At 36.3% G+C, this 20,109-nt stretch overlaps 1 protein-coding gene across 1 annotated transcript; it reads left to right on the forward strand.

Annotated features, from left to right (window-relative positions):
• Positions 1-288: 288 nt before the first annotated feature.
• Positions 289-7,240, forward strand: LOC103720754 (adenylyl-sulfate kinase 3-like). Its single transcript, XM_008810619.4, has 7 exons — positions 289-742; positions 1,480-1,620; positions 4,704-4,853; positions 5,124-5,242; positions 5,334-5,418; positions 5,590-5,636; positions 6,730-7,240. The coding sequence occupies exons 1-7, from the start codon at positions 529-531 to the stop codon at positions 6,832-6,834; spliced, it is 861 nt and encodes a 286-aa protein (XP_008808841.2). The 5' UTR covers positions 289-528; the 3' UTR covers positions 6,835-7,240.
• Positions 7,241-20,109: the final 12,869 nt, after the last annotated feature.

Genomic DNA, 20,109 nt, shown 5'->3' on the forward strand with positions numbered 1-20,109 from the left:
CATTTAGTGCCGTTTTCCAGCATTTAATATTTATTTTTGTATTTAATCAAAGAAGATAAATATCTTCCTCCTGCCGCATGACTCGTATATATCTGGATCTTCTAAGATGTCACATCCTTTTTTTAAAAAATTTTCCGTGTACGGTTTCCTGATGTGTAAATCAACAGCCACACGTTACACCTACCACTTCACCGCTACTTCTCTCTCTCTCTCTCTCTCTCTGTGTCTCTGTGCGAGCTACCAACCAACCATTTCTATTTTCTCTATAAATCTGCCCCCCTCCAGATCTTGATGTCCTCGCCCCTCCTTGGAACCGTTAATGAATTATTTTTTAAATTTTTTTTAAAGAAAAAGAACCAAACCGAGAAAGCTTACGCATAAAAAAATCGGGAGGAAATCCGCAGAATTCGGTCGCAGAATTCTCGATGCTACGCCTGCGCTCCGCCTCGCTCCCATTTATAGCCGCCGTGGACCGCAGCGAACGCGCGCCGTTTCCCTCCCCGCGCCCGCCGGCGACCCCGTGAGGAGATGTTCTCGCTCGCCGTTCCGACCGCCCTCCGGCCGCCGCCCATGCTGGGGCTCTCACCCCACCTGGACCCTGCCGGCCGGTTCCGGCGGAGCATTGGGCTGGTGGCCGCCCGGCCCTGCCTCCTCCCCCCGATCCTCGCCGTGTCTCCGGGCAAAGAGACGACCGAGACCGTCGATCTGCACTCCGCCGAAGCCTCCAATGGCTCCGTTTTGGGTACCTTGATTCCGTTTCCTTCCAAGGACTGCTAATAGTTTGCGGATTTTTTCGAGGAGTTCTCCCATTTGTGCTTTTGCTTACTGGTGGTAGTGCTCCATTTGCTTAAATTTTGTCGGTTTTACGTCTAAATTGCGCTGTGAATGTTGAAAGATTGGTTCTTGAATATTCCAAGGAATTCTCAAATTGTGTCAACTTCCGGTCTTTCTCATCCTTTTTGTGATTTCGAGAAGTGCTGCAGTTGGTTTAATTTGTCGAATTTTATGTTTAAATTGGGATGGGGATGATGAAAGATTCGTTCTTGGAGGTTTGGTGGATGTGACCATCAGGTTCATTATCTTACTGTACGAGTTGATGGATCTTTTCCTCGTTTGATGACTCCCCTTAGGCTGGTATGGGAGGCTCTTGAATGTCTTTTTACCTCATGTGTGGGTTTGGGACCCTTTTTATGGGCTCGTGGGACCTTGGCACAGAGAATGGTATGGGACAGAAGGGAAGATAAAGGTGAAGAGAATTAAAGAAATGATACTCATTGCCCTCATGAAGTTTGTAGCGGATAATGTAAAGTTAATGATGTGTGGAAGTAGAAAAATTACATGTTGTTCGATTCTTTTTAGAACCTTGACCACTTTTCTTGGAATCTTGACCAGTTTGTGCTTCACATCAAATTTCAAATCTCTTATGACTTAGCCTCTGCGGCATATCTCTTACCTGGTTTTTGTTCTTGATGAATCTAGGGAAAAAGAACCTTGTGATGTCAACTGTTGGGAATTCGACAAACATCTTATGGCATGAATGTCCAGTTGGGAAGCTTGAAAGGCAGAAGTTGCTCAAGCAGAAGGGATGTGTCATATGGATCACAGGTCTTAGTGGTTCAGGTTTGAAACTTTCTTAGTTGCCTCTTGCTTCTTTTATGAGCTTCAGTTAAATTTTCACTGTTGCTGTCTTCTTGTTTCTATGCATACTGTCTCTGGCTATGATGCACCTTAGATCTGAATATTTTGCATGTAGTTTTTTTTTTCTTTTTAAATTAATAACTTTTATATCCATTAAAATACATGTAATTATTCAAATATTTTAAATCAGTTATTTGGATGCTTACTCTCTTTGAGATCCGATTTGGCTACCTAGCTTAACTTAACTAAGGCTATATCGGAGTTTGGTTTGCTTCTTAGCTGTAAGCTTTTCAGGCATGTTGATTTCTTATAAGTTGTTTGCTTAGTTTTATTTTCAGTTTGCGCAGATCTTATTGCATTCAAATGCGCGAACTATTTACTACATTTTTACTATCTATTTTCATGTTCACGCAAAGATTGTCTCTTCTAACAGGGTTTATATCTGTTATTGTCATTTCGACGTGATTCTGAGTTAATATAACAATTGATGACATTATTCACCTTTAGAAGTTAAAAAAAAAATGTCATCACAAATAAACTAGAAACTTAGTAAAAAGAAAAATCATCATAGATAAACTAGAAACTCGCCATACATCGTTACTTTCCGAAGGCAGATACTCCTTAATTGAACTATATCCTAGTTACCTATTATTTGTGCCTAGTAGTACAAACCCATCAGAAAGAACAACTAACTGCATCAAATATGAGGATAGTGATGCTGATGATCTTTCGACTTGATTTACTATAAGGCCAATTTTTTTTAATTAAATAAAAAGTTTGGACTACTTCATATCATGCATGCGCTTTTCATGCCTGAGACAAAATAGTGCTGCACATTCAAAGCACGAAAAAGTACATATTTTTTGTGAATTCAAACACTTAAATTCCATTAAAAAAATAATTTAAAATACTTATTCTAATTTTAGATTTGGTAGAAACAGTCAAAGATAAGCCATACCTTAAAACTAAATAATATTTTAGTGTCACACTCCATGAACCCTCACAGGTAATCAAGTTGCTTGTGAACATCAATATAAGATATTTTCAGGACCATGTTAACATCTTCACCACAAAAAAATGGCAGTATTAAGTAAACAAAATCTTGGTGGTGTTAGAAAGTTTGATCTACCAAACACCAGTTGTTCTTACATGTATCTGCCATGTATTGACTGAATTGTATCATTCTAGTCAAGGTGTGCTAATATACAAGTAAAAATGGCTAACAGTATGTTGATATATGTTTACATTTGACCTTGAAGATAAAGTTTTTTTTCTAAACTTGTTCTGATGTGTAGCTATCAGAAAATACTTCCAACAAACCCTCTCCAAAGGCTGATTCATGGTCTGGAGGAAAGCCTTTTTCTACTAAACTTTTCTCTTTCTTTTTTCAAAGAAAGTTTTTTTTCTACTAACTTCAACTAGCATTTCCATAAATGAGATAACCGGTTGTAGACATAATTATCCTTAGAAAAGATGATCACGAGTTATTATATGTTTTTATGGGAAATGATTTTTTACATCTGTTTTTTTCTATTGAATAAAAGGACAACTACTTCTATTCTTTCTCTTAATAGGGTTCTAACACACTGTGTAAAGTTGATTCTTGTGCAGAAGTATGTATAAATAAACATTTTTAATATGTTCATTCATATTTCAGACACATTTTACACAGCAGGGAACCTTAATATAAAACATTTAGAAGTTCTGTTTCATATCCATTTTTGTTCAGCATTTTGTACTTGGCAAATATGGACCTTTATTATCTAACATGGTATTGTGAGTACATATCTTAAACCTTCGATATATTATCAATGAGTGTGAGCATCAAAGAAAGCAAATCAGGATGAAAATGGGAAACTGCAACAAAATAGAATTGCTGCTGCTCATTTCTAAAGGAGGAGATTGTGAAACTTTATCTGCTAGGGCACGACATTACCACAAAATTACTTTGGTCATTTCTTAATTCATATGCTCCTACCTACGATGCTGTCAGGTTCTTTCGCATTTTGCATTTGCTAGTAAGATCCATATTATCCCTAATTTAGCTGTGACAAAGTTTGGACCATGCCTCCCACAAAATTTCATGCATAATGTACCCTTCAAGCGCATAGCATTGAAAATGAAGATCTTGCACAAACCTTGATTTAGAAAGTACTACCTGCGTGCTTTTGCTTACATTATCAATATCAGTGTACCCTAGGAACCTTCAATACTATCATGCTGATCCTTGTGTCAAATGTTTCGAAATTCAATTGGTTGTACATGGCTAAAAGATAATCATTTAACTGTCAAGCCTTTTCTGAATAAGTGCGATCCATTTTATGAATTCTCGTAGATTAGAAATTTGAAGGACCTATACAATAAGAGAAACGGAAATAAAAAAAAAATGCTTTTCCATCACTGATTATGACACAAGTGGTGTAGACTAGTATATTTTTGTTAATTTATGAAACATGATTGCTTCTTGACCTTTGTTTCTTTCTTCATGTGACTCTTCTTCTGGTTAGATGTACGTTATATGAGAGGTGCTTAAATTCCTTGCTACCCTATCCACATGATTCTGTACATGTGTAGGAAGTATATCTTAAACTTTTGATTCAGCTGCAAGAGCAGGCAAACATGGGAGCCATAGGTGGGATCTAAGAGGCCATTGATTCTGTAAAGTCAAGAGTCTCAGAGTACCACAAACCATTTTTCAAATGTCTGGGATATTTTGCACTTGGATGTGGTTGAATACAAAAACGTAACTCAATTACAATTAGTTTTTCAGGAACCCATTATTTTCTTTTGAAAAATAATAATCAGTTTGCAAGTTAGATGTTGCTTACTGGATCATGTCCAGAAGGACATGTAATGGTGATTCCTAGTTGTTCCAATTTTCTTAATCAAGTGTCTGTGAATGGGTATCATTGTATACAGCCTGCACAATTGTCAGTTATCTTAAGCCTGTTCTGCTTGTCTTTTGCAGTAGTAAATATATATATGTATGTAATTAAATTGTCTTAGCTGCAAAAAAAAATCCTTTTCCAATTTCTCTTGTATTTAATCATGCATTCGTACTTCAGGCAAAAGCACGATGGCATGTGCACTGAGTCGAGAGTTGCACAGCAGAGGATACCTGGCATATGTCCTTGATGGTGACAATCTTAGACATGGGTTAAACCGAGATCTTAGTTTCAAAGCAGAAGACCGTGCAGAAAATATACGCAGAGTTGGTAAGTTCTTTTGGAAATTTTTTATGTTATTTCTTGCTGTTAACAAACACAATTTTTAGTCTAAGTCAAAAAGTGTTTTGCAAATTTAAGTTTTCATCCAGTTGCTAACCAGTTTTTATGATCTACTTCTAGGATTTCTTCTCCAGTTGTGTTTCTTAAATATTCAGCATTCTTTCTATATGAGCAGTGCACAGTTAAATTTTGAGAGGTTGATACAGAAATATTATTTTGTACCAATCATTTCTAAGTTTCCTTGCAATCTTTTTATAGGTGAAGTAGCAAAGCTCTTTGCAGATGCTGGTATTATATGCATAGCTAGCTTGATATCTCCATACAGAAGAGATCGTGATGCCTGCCGTGCTCTACTGCCAGATTCTACATTTATTGAGGTAAATACTTCTATTAAAATATTTTTTTCACCTCCTCAATATTTGATTCCTGCCATCATGAATGCCTTATGGACAAGCATAAGTTATTCAGGTATTCATGAATATTCCTCTAGAAGTTTGTGAAGCAAGGGATCCAAAAGGCCTGTACAAACTTGCACGTGCAGGAAAGATCAAAGGTATGCACTATAAATTGGTTAGGTTATTGATCTGAGGTCTTGTAGGTGATGCCTGATAACTGGTATATTCTCTTCATTTTCTCATAGAAACATGGCAAACATGGCTCCAAAAAAACAGCCTATTTTTCCCTGTATGTAGTGATGTTTAAAGTTTATTTTGTGAAACTGCAGGTTTTACTGGGATAGATGATCCATACGAGCCACCCTGGGATTGTGAGGTGAGTCATGAACTTTTATGATCGAAAGGAGAATTTTCTGTGGTCATTATATGTACATGTGTGTGTGTGTGTGTGTGTGTGTGTGGCTAACAATTACTTAACTGCCATAAGTGCCACGACGATGGTATCTAACAAACAGAATGCAGGATAAAATATTTCAACTCTTTGTTCATCTTGCTCTAGCCATTTTCCTTCTGCATGCTTGCAAAAAATTCAGTGTTGGGTGAATAAATTAATTACTAAGGAGATGCTTTTATTATGATAGTTTGGAGATACTAAAGTGTATTTGATAGTTGATCATTGGGAAAGGATAGTCAATTGAGTATATATTAGGAAATTTACTTATGGTCAACAGATGTATCGGGAGTTTGACAGGGTGACTTGTCCATTAGTTTCTTAAGATGGATCTGCAGGCATTGGTATCTTCAACCTGAAGATGGTTTCAAATGAACTTCCCCTTGCCACTTCAACCTCAAGTATTTGTATTTCATTTAATTTCTATATCATTTGTATGTGTTTGCCTTTTCTTTTCATTTTCTACACTGGTCCAATCATTCTTCTCTTTCATCCTTTGAAACTATCAGTCCATCTTCAGATCCCTCTTTTTTCACTGCATATTCCATTTTTCTTGGCATGGACAACTGACTCTTGTCTCTTCTCTCAACACCTCGATCGATACATTTAATGCACCCCTCTTAAGTTAATTTATTGCTGGTAAAGGAAGACAAACGAAAGAAGTGAACCATCCAAAAATAGGTCTGTTTATCAAATTACATATAATAGGATAAATCCACAATCATATGATATAATAGGATAAATGTATAATCATAACAGGGATCACAGAAATCTGTGCTTTTCGCTAGCTAACAATGGATGTTGGTTTATTATGGCCATCTATGTGTCTCTGTGTCCTCTCATGTACATAGCATGTGCCCTACACTAGTCAGAATGTAAAAGATCTTTTTTGGATGCATGTGTCAAATATCCCTGTGCACATTCTTATTCAGTATGATAAATATATTTGCCATTGTTGCACCATCATAGCATATCTATTGATGTAGGTAGCATTGAAATTATAGTATCTTCTTTTCAGATAGTGATAGAACCGAAAGATGGGGAGTGTCCTCCTCCAGTAGCCATGGCTGAGCAAGTAATATCATACCTCAACAACAATGGCTTCCTCCAGGAACAACTGTGATTGTTTTCTGTCCACAACTCGTGGACCCATTCAAAGCTGTTTTTGGCTGCATAAGTGTATTCTCTGTCATTGGAATTCTAGACTCCAATAAGGCACAAGAAGCAACTACTGCCTGCCTGCAGTTGCCTTGTAGCAATATGCATTTGTTCAGATGTAATTGCATTCGCCATTAGCTCGCCAGATCAGTTTGCAGCTCGCAGACTTCAGCATGGTATTTGTGTTTGTAGGCTCTGCCCTGTGTCTTAGTGTATAAGAGTTTCCCCAGTTCAATTTCTTCAGGGTATGCTGTATCAGAATTGGTATGTATTATCATGTGTACCAGTATGCAAGGGTATGTAAGCATTGGATGTTTGTGTTGGAATGAAGAGGCAATAATTGTTGCTTCTTGTCCCCACGATCGTTACAAGTATCTCGTGTATGATGATTGATAACCCGAGAAAATAGAAACATCATGATCATCATGATGTGCTGGCTTGATTTAGTCTAATCTGGTGCAGATCAGGTTAAATAGTTGTTCGTTGTTATTATGATTCTTTTTTTCCCTTTTACAAGAACCTCTTACTATAATGATTGCAAGGTATATAAGAGTCTACAGAAGGCAGCCCATTTAAAAATGCTGTGGCCTGAATGTCCATATACTTGTAGTCATGACTCATGATGGCTGTTACTGAACAGAATCATTATATTCTTGGGGGTGAGAACACTACCACAGTTTATAAGGACATTATCAGAAAATATTATTCTCCAATATTAGTGTTCTCAAGATATATCCAAGGTATTATTGTTAAATACAGAGAAATATTACTATAATATAGAATTCATCATGTGACTATTTTGCTTCTGCAAGCTTGTATCTGCTGTAAAACCTAGTATAAGTGATATAATGTAGTAATACAATAATTAGAAAAAGAAAGATTATTTAAAAATTTAGCCAAATTTGATAACATTGTAACAGTATCCATGGTTTTTGTTTATAGCCATAATGGTTTTGAGTAAGATAATATGCTATAATAATGCAGCATCGCTAAGAAAAGCAGCAGGGTATTTCAGAAAGACAATGAGGAGAAAGAGGCTCATAAATTATGGACTATACATGGGGGTGGTCCTCTCCCAATATCATCAATATCCTCTCTTTTTTTTTTCTTTTTTTTTTTTTGAGAGAGAGAGAGAGTGGGGGTTAAGGGACATATGTTGCGAGCTAAGTTCATGTGGCACAGGTTTAAAGATTTATCATGTACAAAGTTTGCTGCATTCTGGATGGATGGAATATGTTTCCAAAAGGCATAACTTATTCGCATAAATATCGAACTCTAGTGAATATCCTAGACTCGTAGTAAATGTCTCTTCAAGATCTAGAATTGATATTGATGGATTTTGGCCAAGTTCTAGTATTTTGTAGGTCAAAGGTTAATTGAGAGGTCCAGTTATTGACAATGGAATATATAAAATTTTAGGCACAATGTGTCCCCCTTAGATACAGGGTCCAAATTAAGAGTTATCTATGGTTATTATTATTGAAAGTCTATTTCCTTAGCTTTTAAAAGTTGTAAACATGACTTTTTTATGGAAAAAAAAAGCCGTCAACATGACTTTGATATAGTCTATTCTCTTGATTTTATTATGCTGGATTTTGTAATTGCTCCTCTTATATCCCTCTTCTCTCTTCTTTATCCTTCTTCTGTATCTTTACTTCTTCTGCTGAAGAATCTGGGGGCCTTACAATCCCTCCTGCCATAATATTTGGTATCAAAGTGGGAGGATCTCGCACAATAATGGATTCAGAATTAAAGAATCTAATCAAGAAGACAAACTCAAGTTTGAAGATTTCGAAAAAGTGATAGTGATATCAAAGAATGTTGCCCTTCTTGTCAACTTCCTTCTTCTAAAATTAATTATCGTGAGAAGCTGCATATTAACATTCCGTCAAATGCCTCTAAACCATAGATAAACCATAAATCCCCTATTCTTATGAAGCTAGAAAGACATTTAGACCTTCTTTTAAAGTTGAGAGTGCACCTTCAAAAGTTATAGATTCATTCTTCAATAGCGAAATCTAGTTTTAAAGATGAAATAATGATCTCTAAATATGAATATTTTCTACCGAAGTTTCTAAGATTAAACCTATGTTACAAATGAAAAGGATGGACGATCGCAAACATTTTTTTTAGAACAAAAGTGATTTATAGTAGAAAGGTAAGTACAATGATTATAGATAGTGGAAGCACTAAATATAGTCTCAATCAAAGTACGCTATTTTGGTACCGGACTTTATACCGGTGCCACATTAGTATAGTGTCGGTATAATATAGTACAAATTTTTTAATATACTGAGCGTCGGCATGCCACTCATACTGTGTACCGGTACCGAATTGATATGTTATGATACGTTCTGTACCATCCGGTTTGAGCCAGTACGGTATACCATGGTCTCAACAAAGATGTTCGGAAACTCCATGTAAAGAAAGAGAGCCAAGACATCTCTTTATCAAGTAAATCGGTCGAGTGATCGTGTAAAAAATAACCATAGAGCATCAATATGAAGACCAAACAGTGAGTGATGGCATCCTACCAATCGTCACTTGAATTGTTTTAGGCACAGCATGGAACACAATCCATAAAGCTCGGCATAGTTATTACTCCTTCAAACATGAAGAGCAAAAATTTAACATTTGCACCAAAAAATAGTCTTGTTGATGATACTTCAAAAACTCTCAAGCATCATCCAGAAGACTGCCATGCATGAGAGAATCTCTACTAGTTGTATAACTTCACAAAGGCCCCACCTTCCACACAACCTCATCATTCTTGCAATATATGCAATAGAATTAAAAAAAAAAACAGAGAAGCAAAATTAAGTTAAAAGTGTCTGCATCAACCTTACATTTCACTATTCTGTCAAGTGAAAAAATCCTAGTGGTACAATTTGTATCCAAGCCATCTAAACTCAACCACACGGATCGCATATGCTTAAGCCTAGTTTCTAGCAAGGTTTGATGCGTCACAATATGGGGGAGTAGAAGTCACATACCAGCATGGTACATGCCATAATATGCCCTGTATGGACCCATTATTCGTATGGGACCGCAGTACAAGGACATACATACTGCAATACGGTTAATTTCTCGAACCTTGGTGCCAAGTAAAGGAATATTTAGTTCAAATGAAGAATGGAAAGAAAACTATGTACCAAAGAAGAATGGAAAGAAAACTATGAGGGCAAAGTTCTTCTCAACAATGGGAGTCTGAGGTAGCACATATTTAGAGATACATCAGACCCAATAGTAGAAGCCTGCTGCAGTGCACATGGAATAAGCAACCTTTGAAAGGTGTGAATTTTCAAGCAGATATTAGATCCCAGTGATCTTGGACTGTCCAGGAAATGTCTCTTTGAGATCTAAAATCGATATTTCATAGCCCTTAGCCAAATTCTAGTGTTTTCTGGGTTAAAAGGTGGTTGAAATATCTGTTATTCGCTGACAAGTTTCTTCTAATTTTAGAATTTTAGTTTTTTTGACAAGATATATCGTACCATACTGAACCAAATAGCATGAAGCATACCATACAGTACTATACCAGTTTAGTACTATTATGCGATTTGGGGACCGACACTCCATATGCTGAGCTAGTACGAGCTGTTAGCGTATCTTTGATATTTTGAGAATTATGGTTACCGATTTTCTTGTGGTGGCTCTCACAATATCCCCTCTTCACCTCTTAAATTTCTATTTTAGCTATTCTTTTTCCTTCTTTTATTTCATTTTATTCCTTCTTCTCAAGAATCTATAGTTATCAGTCCATAGTCGTTCTGGAAATTTGCATACAAGCATGCTATGCCCAACTAACCAGTTGTGGTGAACCATGTCATGCATATATATACATAGATGGCCAAATAATATAGGTAGCACGTCCAAAACAAGCTGAGATCCCATTGTACGATAGCGAATTTAATCATTGCATCAATTGAAAAATTAGTATTGGACATATGATTTGAATTGCCTTGTTCTGTTTATAGCACTGATGTTATGCAAGTTGAGCCTCAGATTTAATAGAATACAACAATAAAATTTCATGATTATGGAAAAAATATTAGGGATCATATATAGCATAATACAATAGCAAAATTCTCTAATTTGATTCAAATACTAATTTTGAATATGATAATCAGATCCCATAATTTTTGGAGATTGATCTGAAATATTATACCAAGATTGTGCATGCAATATGTAGCAATTGTAATATCATACCAAGATTGTAAATGCAATATATGGCAGCTGTGATATCCAACCATATATCCTATAATAGGTGAGATTGTGCATGATTCTAAACTGTAATACTCTCTCTCAAGTTGGTGTATGTAGATCAGTAATACTTGCATACCAGATTAAAAAAATGATCACGATCCAAAGCTTTGATAAAAATATCAGCATATTGGTTGTCACTTCGAAGGGACTTGGTCTGGATTGTGCCTTCTTGTATTTTTTCTGAATGACATGATAATTTATTTCGATGTGTTTTGTCCACTCATAAAACACGGGGTTAGCAGCAATATGAACTGGTGCTTGGTTGTCACAATAGAGAGACATAGGTTGAGGATGGTGAATAGCTAAGTCAGAGAGTAGAGTTTTGAGCCAAACTAATTCACAAGTGGTAGATACCATTGATCGATACTCAGCTTTAGCAGTGGAGTGAGAGACAATACTTTATTTCTTTTTGCACCATAAGATATGACTATTACCAAAAAAAAGTAGTAATAACCTGTAACAGAACAGCGAGCAGTAGAACAAGTGCCCAATCAGCATCACAATAAATACTAAGATAAAAGTTGTTCGAAGCAGGCATGATGATACCAAAGCCAGGACGTGATTTGAGGTGTCTTAAGACTCGAAGAGCAACATCTATATGGGGTTGGCATGGTGCCTGCATAAACTGACTAAGAATATTGACAATAAAAATAATATCTGGACGAGTGATTGTGAGATAGATCAAACGACCTATTAAGCATTTGTATGGTCCAAGATCATGCAAAGGTTTGCCAACATCATGTGACAATTTTAAATTTTATTCCATCGGGTGTGTGCTGGTTTAGCACCTAGAACAGCTGCATCTACAAGAATATCTAAGGCATATTTCTGTTGAGAGAGAAAAATACCTTTACTGGAGCGTGCAACTTCAATATCGAGAAAGTATTTAAGTGTGCCAAGATCTTTAATTTGAAATTAATCTTGAAGAAAAGATTTAGAGGAAGCAATGGAAGAAAGATCACTGCCAGTAATGAGTATATCATCAGCATAAACAAGAACAATGGTGATGTTGCCCTTAGATTTGAGAATAAAGAGTGAATAATCGACAATTGATTGAGTGAAACCAGCATAAAGTAGTGCAGCAGAGAATTTGGAAAATCAGTTACGGGAGGCTTGTTTAAGACCATAGAAGAATTTGTTAAGGCGATAAACTAACTGTTCTCCTTTCTTCTCCTTTCGAGAAAAATCTAGTGGCAGTTGCATGTAAACTTTTTCATGTAAATCACCATGGAGAAAGGCGTTATTGACATCAAGCTAGTACAGATGTCATTGTTTTGCTACTGCAATTGCAATAAGACAACGAACTATGACCAATTTGGCAATAGGAGCAAATGTTTCATGGTAATCTAGGCCTTCAACTTGAGTGTAGCCTTTAGCAACAAGCCTTGCTTTGTACCGTCAAATACTACTGTCATACTTGTATTTGATCTTATATACCCATTTATATCTGATGGCATGCTTGCTTGGTGGAAGTGGCATCACGATCTAAGTTTGATTAAACTCTAAGGCCTTAATTTCATCAGACATAGCATCACACCAGTGAGCATGTTTCATTGCTAAGGAAAAGGACTTGGGTTCCCGAGAAGAAAAAATAGAAGCTAGAAAAGCATGATGAGAGCTGGAGAATTTATCAAAGAAAAGATAATTTTGTAGTAGATACTTAATACCTATCATGAGGTTGTTTTGGTATGGATAAGAAAAATATGAAATTTAAGAGCACTAAAAATATTGAAGCCATTGGGGAGAACGTTGGATCCTTATTGAACGTCTTGGAGGTGGATTGATGGATGTTTTAGAAAGATCAACTAGTTCGATAGAATCTTGATTAGAAGTGGAAGAAGTAGAGAGGATGGGTTCATCACCATCATCAGTAATGTGAGGAAGAATTAGTGATTGGGAAGAAGAAAAAATGTGAGATGTGTTGGCAAATGAAAAAATTGATTCATAGAAAACAACATCCCTACTAGTGAATATTTTTTTCTCAAGTAGGTCATACACGCGATAACCTTTTTGGCTATAGGAATATCCTACAAAAATACACTTATGTGCACAAGGTCTAAATTTATTTTTGGCTCGAATATGAGCAAAATAAAGACATCCAAAGGTACGTAAATGATGATAAAAGGATTTTTTATTAAAAAGCATTTCATGAGGAGATTTACCACCTAAAATAGAAAAAAGAAGTTGGTTAATAAGATAAGCGGTAGTTAAAATATACTCACTCTAAAATTAGATTGGTAGGTTGGCTTAAAAACGTAATGCTCGGGCTACTTCATAAAGGTGTCTATATTTGCGCTCAACTACACAATTTTGTTGTGGCATGTCAACACAAGATGTTTAATGAATAATTTCTAAAAAATTAAGATAAGTTTGCAATTGATGATCCATGAATTCCATCCCATTATCACTTCTAACCATTTTAATTTTACAAGAAAATTGGTTGTCTATAAGAGCAATAAATTTCTTAAGCAAATAAAATATTTCATGTTTGAATTGCATGAGAAAAATCCATGTGCAATGTTAAAAATCATCTACAATTGTTAAAAAATAACGTGTCCCAGTATGAGATGGAATAGAATAACCTCTCCAAATATCAATATAAATAGGTCCAAAAATGGAATAAGTAACAGAAGTACTTGTAGAAAAAGAAATTCTAGTTTGTTTGGCTAGAGGACAAACAGTACAAGAATCTATTTTATTTTAAAAAATAGAAAGAGGAATAGAAATATCTTGGGCTAAAACTTTTAATCTTGGAGTTGACGGATAACCCAAACGATTATGCCAAAGACTCAACTGAGTGCAATAAGCTATAGAAGTAAGAGAAACTGGACCCTTGTAGTAGTAAAGACCATCCTTTTCTTTATCCAGACCAATCAGCTTCCTCATTGATAGGTTCTGAAGAACACAGAAGTCAGAAAAAAAATGGCAACACAATTTTGTATTTTACTAAACTTACTAATGGATAATAAATTTAAATTAAAGTGAGTACGCAAAGAACATTTTTTAACTCAAAAGAAAGGGACATTTTAATGGTCCCTTTTTGGGTTATTTGAACTGTATCTCCAGTAGGTAGTTTAATGGATTGACGAGTTGGTAAAGGTTCAAGTGATAAAAAAAGATTAGAGTCAAAGATCATGCAGTCAGAAGCACCTGTGTCAATTACCCATATCATAGGTTGTGAGTTGAAAGGAATATCTGTCATATTGATGGAAATGGTGGTTTTGTCGATGTTTAATATAGATAGCAATTGGACATACTACTCTGGCATAAGCTAGGGCACAATAGATTGGCCAAGAGAATTTTCACTATTGGTAACATAATTTGTAGCAGGAGTAGCGGTTTTGGTTCCTCCATGGTGGTTCGGATAGCCATGTAATTTGTAACAAGTGTCACATGTATGACTAAGATTATTGCAGTAATCACAACGTGGTTGTCCTCGACCGCCACGACCTCCACGACCACATCCTCCTCATTGGTCAAAACTTGAAGTAGTTATGGCAGCGCCTTCAAGAGAATGCATTGGTTTGACTCGCAGTGCCTTCTATTTCTCCTCTTGCAAAATCATAGAAAAAGTTTTACTTACTATAGGTAGTGGCTTCATGGTGAGTATTTGGCTCCGAATGGTTGAAAAGAAGCCATTGAGCCCCATAATAATTGAAAAACCCTTTTATCTCGAGAGATCCGGTTCAACTCTTTCATTGCACCGCAAGTGCAAGTAGGAAGTGGACATAGATCATTGATTTCATCCCAATATGCTTTAAGTAAGGTAAAATAAAAAGCAACAGAAAATTGATCTTGAATATTTTTTGAGATATCTCGCTTACGATAAATTTGGATAGCCTTACCATGAAAAAAGCGCTCCTCCATATCTTCCTATGCCTCTTTTGCAGTTTCAGAATAGACTATGCTACTCACAAGATCTTTTTGGATTGCGTTCCAAACCAGAAAAGCACTATTGTGTTGCATTGTTGTCATGCATCGAGTGTTGTTAGACTTTTGTCCGACTTCTCAAACGAGCCATCAATAAAGCCAATTTTATTCTTGGCTAAGAGAGTAGTCTTCATCGCATGCCTCCATAAAGAATAATTATCACCAAGGACAACTTGAGAGACTAGGGCCATGCCTAGGTTATCTGAGTGGTGGAGAAAGAACAGTGACATTATTTCAGCACTAGGATTGGAAATAACAGTAGAAGAGGCCATGATTATCAAATGGAGAATAGAGGGTGAAGAAAAACAAACACGAAAAGGATGATAGGAGAACAAGAAAGAAGGGTTGATAGAGCATGAAAAAAAAATGCTCTAATATCATGAAGAATTTGTATTGGACATATGATTTGAACTGCCTTGCTCTATTCATAGTATTAATGTGCTTTATATACCAGTTGAGCCCCCAGATTTAGTAGAATACAACAATAAAATCCTATGATTATGGAAAAGATACTAGGGATCATATATACTATAATAAAATAGCAAAATCTATGATTTGATTCAAATACTAATTCTGAATATGACAATCAGATTCTATAATTTTTGGAGATTGATCTGAGATATCGTACTAAGATTGTGAATGTAATATGTAGCAGTTGTGATATCACACCAAGATTGTGAATGCAATATATGGCAGTTATGATATCTAATACCATATATACTATAACACACGAGATTGTGCATGATTCTAAGTTGTAATATCAATTAATATGGGACTATTCCCCCTGATTAAAAAAGCATCATCAAAAGTACATAGAGATGGTAATGGAGTTTAATAAACTATTAATGCACCTCATTCTGGCCCATAATCTTAAGTTCAAATTAACAAATAAGATGAATTAGCTATTAGATCATTTTAGATCTCCCCTCAAAATTGAAACCTTATGCCATCCGATTTTGGATGCAAGCAGATTCATACTTGAATCCAACCACCTGTAAAAAAGATTACGGGAGAATATGATAGCATTGATAACGAAAGAATAGTTATGTTGTCGTCGAATTTGGATAGAGATGGGAATGCAGCTTGGATGATCTTGAGGTTGGCTAGAGGCGAGCTGAGTAGGCTAATTGAAGTGTTGGGTGCTAGTCTCCTCTGCTGGGCGGCCTATAAGAAGTCCACTTGCCAGAGAGTTTCCAGCGAAAGATCCTCTGATGCGTAAGTCAGAATAACGAGGCAACAATATGAAAGTGAGAGATCTCAATAGAGGGTAGTCTTTGTGAGTGATAGTGGGTGCCTATTATGTGTGTACCTCAAGTCCCCCAAATTGCCCCCTTTATATAGAAAAGCTAGTCTTGTCATTACCTGAGCTGACGTGGCGTGCAATGATTGCAGACAGCGGCTGATGGTACGGTCGCGGCGCAGGAGTCAGTCCACATGGGTTGAGTGCGGCACAGGTCTGATGCGAGACGTAGGGATACTACGACTATAGACTGTCAGGGCTAGTAGTTGTTAAGGCTATCAGCTTTTATTGACGCATGTTGATGGTTTTCCTCGGCTGGCAACTTCTTGGTTGGAGCTAAAGTCGTTTACCTCGATTCATATACGAGGACAGGAGGGTCGGTCTGGCCTGAGGTTGAGGTGTCTCATATTTTTTCCATCAAGTTTAATGGCCAAATCTCTCTAGAACGAGTGGAATTGGCTACCTACCGATCGATTAAACCTAGTTCCAAGTGGTAAAGACTAGCAAATGCCCATTTGCCTCCAATACGATGCAGTCGAATTTACTGTACCCCAATTTATTAAGCATTCTTTTAGCTTTTCTGGTCAAAAAAAATTGCAGTATGATGTTATTGTTCGCATTACACTACTATGAATAGTAACTTCATGAATTGTATCCAAGGGATATTGGAGTTATTTCGTTTAGTAATATGGACATTTTATTAGGGATTTCAAGTTGGTTGTTTTGTCCTAGTTTTGTTTCTATTTTAGGACGTTCTAGTAGGGTTAGGAAAGGTGGTCTTTTGAGGCTATTTAAAATGGTCAACAGCTAGAGTGTGAAGATTTTTCGATGTGAAAAGTTTATTCAAGAAAGGCCGCAGGCCACTCTTTTCCCCATTCTTGTTCTTTTTATATTCTCTATTCTTCTCTTATTCTCTCCTCTACCTTCTCCCACGCTACTCTCCGAGTAGAAAAGCTTTATACTGTCGAGCAAATCGCCATTGTTTCAGATCTGAATTTACATGTAAATCTGCTTCTTCTGGTGACTTTGAACAGCATATTGGTGAAGACATTCCAAGCTTATTACTACTTCATGATTAAATACGTTTAAAGATCGACACATAAATCAGATCAAAATAGGATGGATCCAAGGTTTCAATATGTTTACATCATGTAGCCTTTAAATCTCAACGAGGCTACATCAGAATCCCAACCCCAAAATTAATCGGGCCCAACCCATCTCCTATCAATCCTTCTCATGGTCCCAACCCAAAATCGCTCTTTTCACCTCTCTCTCTCTCTCTCTCTCTCTCTCTCTCTCTCGCAAATGTCCAGGTCCTCGATTCTAACCCGACTCCTCTAATTGAAAAGCCCTACCTCTCTTGGTGGCTGGAGCCAGAGATTTCTCATCCACACCCAAAATTGAATGAACTGCACCACTATCGCCTCCTAAACCCTAATCCAATGAGATCAAAGACAAAGAACCTACCTTAATTCAATGATTTCTCGCCAAGATTCCCAAAAACCCTTGAAATCGCCCCTTTTTTTGCAAGCCTCCGGATTTCTATCTTTGGATAATATCAGTACCCTATCGATACAGTGCTATGTATTGTGCCTATTTAGAAAAGCCCCATATCTTACCAGCCTGGTCCCTAACCGGTATGGTTCATAGTGCTACTATAGCTAACTTTGTTGATGACTATTAGATTTTGCAATATTATTCATAGATTTAGTTTGTTCTCGTTTAATATATTTTCTTGTCTCGAAGCCTATTTATTCTCTTGAGCACTCTCTTCTAGTTATTTTGAAGGGGGGCTTACACGCTTGTGCTGGCCCAATGGCATGTTCGTATGTGAGCCAACACATAATCTGATAAATTCAATGGCTATGCCGAGTAGTCGAAAACCCAAGCTAATGCTTATTATTGAACTATAAGTGTATCCAATAGATGTACTGATGATTATAGACTACAAATTAAGCACGTTAAAGTATATTTGATTATTTTGAAAATGTAAATTCAGTTGGACTATAACCTTAAAGAAGATGCAATAGGAATAGGTCCAAAAATGGGCCAATAGGGTATTTGATAACCTTAAGATCATACCCCATATCCAATTATTATTGGATATATCAACGAGCAAGATCTAATGTTCAAAATAGAACTAGGAATTGGATTTGGGTCCTAATGAATGTAGTTCCGGTTCGTGTATGAATATAGAAAGCCTACTTAAATTAGATGTGTTACCACCCTAACAAGTACAGCAGCTCAAATGATTCTTTTCAAATATATATAAAGCCAGGATCAAGTTACAGTTGGTGCAACTCTATAAAAGATATATTTTTTAAATTAGACAACGAGAATCCTACATTAATAATCTGAACTTTTAGATGTGACATGCTACCTCCAAACTAGTTATAAACCAAAAGTCCTATAATTTAGAAATCCTAATCTATACATCAAGTGATCAAAATATATATATAATTTCATATTATTTAAAAAATCTAATTTTTGATTAAAGTAGGCATCTCCAAATCATATGATTTTTATTGTCTTTGCAATTTAAAGATAGTAGATCGTATCCAACAGCTCAGTTCGTCAATATAGAACATCCACCATCCAATTCAGAAAAGATGCAACTCTATAAAAATCATACTGGGTGTAACTTAAACTTGACCTATATATACAAGCATAGGTACACCAACAATCCCTCTATTCCTTCTTCCTCTCTCACACCTTGCGAACAACCACCTTATTCCATTTCACATGCCCCTCTTAATGCAGCATTCTCTCTAAAATGGATGCTTCTACCTAAGAGGCTGACATATCAATGGCTGGTGCATTGGCTCAATAGACAACAAATGGGCGAATCACAAATCGTTATTCCACACTTCAATTGACTAAATATGGCATCTCTTAGTCAACATTCAATATAAACCCGTTCAATCTTACAGTGGTCATTAGAAACACACTTCTAAAAAAATTATCACTAAAATTTGCTCACACACCCACTGGATAACACCATCTTATCTCTATAAAGATGGCCATGGTCATCCATAACCATCCATCTCAAAACTACAATGCCTCTTGTTTCTCAAACTTAACAAGATATTTAAGAGAGATCTTCATAGTGAATCGAATGCGTGGTTGTATCCCTAGGAATCTTGACGAAAGAGGGTCAAGTCCAAGAAGTTGTGAGAGAGAACCAAGGCTTTTGTCCAAGATTTATTTCACAAAATTCTCCCAGAATCGAATTTTTGCTGGTTCAGATACAACGTTCAGCCCTCTTCCTCAAAGCATAGTTTAAGCTTCGCTTAGACATAGTTCATTGTATATCTGAACTAGGGTTTCATCAAACCATTTGAACTACGACAATGAAGTTTCCACTACATAAGCAGCACCATCCAATGCATCTCAAAAATTGTCGAGTATTCTAAACCTTTAAGCCCTTTATTTTTTTTTTTGTACATGCAGAAATTATTTTCTCAATTCATTAGAGATATTGTCATAAAGATCTCATAAACCTTGCATTCAAGGTTCCACCATTATGAACACAAACAGTGTGACAGTTTAGGTTTGCCACGTTAGGCATCACCATGTTATTTGATCCTTTCAGCTTTCTATTTCCCATGGCACCCAAGGTACAGGTCAATATTATCTTACAATGACCAGATTGAAGAATAATAAAACTGGCAACCTGCCTAAGGCAAAATTATCAACTGATTGAGAAAAACAACCTTGTATGGACAAACTGGATTTGCCATGTCGTATTTTATCGATACAACATAAAGCCTGCTTTAGATGTCAGTCATAAGGTTTGGAATTTAC

This window comes from Phoenix dactylifera, unplaced genomic scaffold (assembly GCF_009389715.1).
Source record: "Phoenix dactylifera cultivar Barhee BC4 unplaced genomic scaffold, palm_55x_up_171113_PBpolish2nd_filt_p 000898F, whole genome shotgun sequence".
NCBI lineage: Eukaryota > Viridiplantae > Streptophyta > Magnoliopsida > Arecales > Arecaceae > Phoenix > Phoenix dactylifera.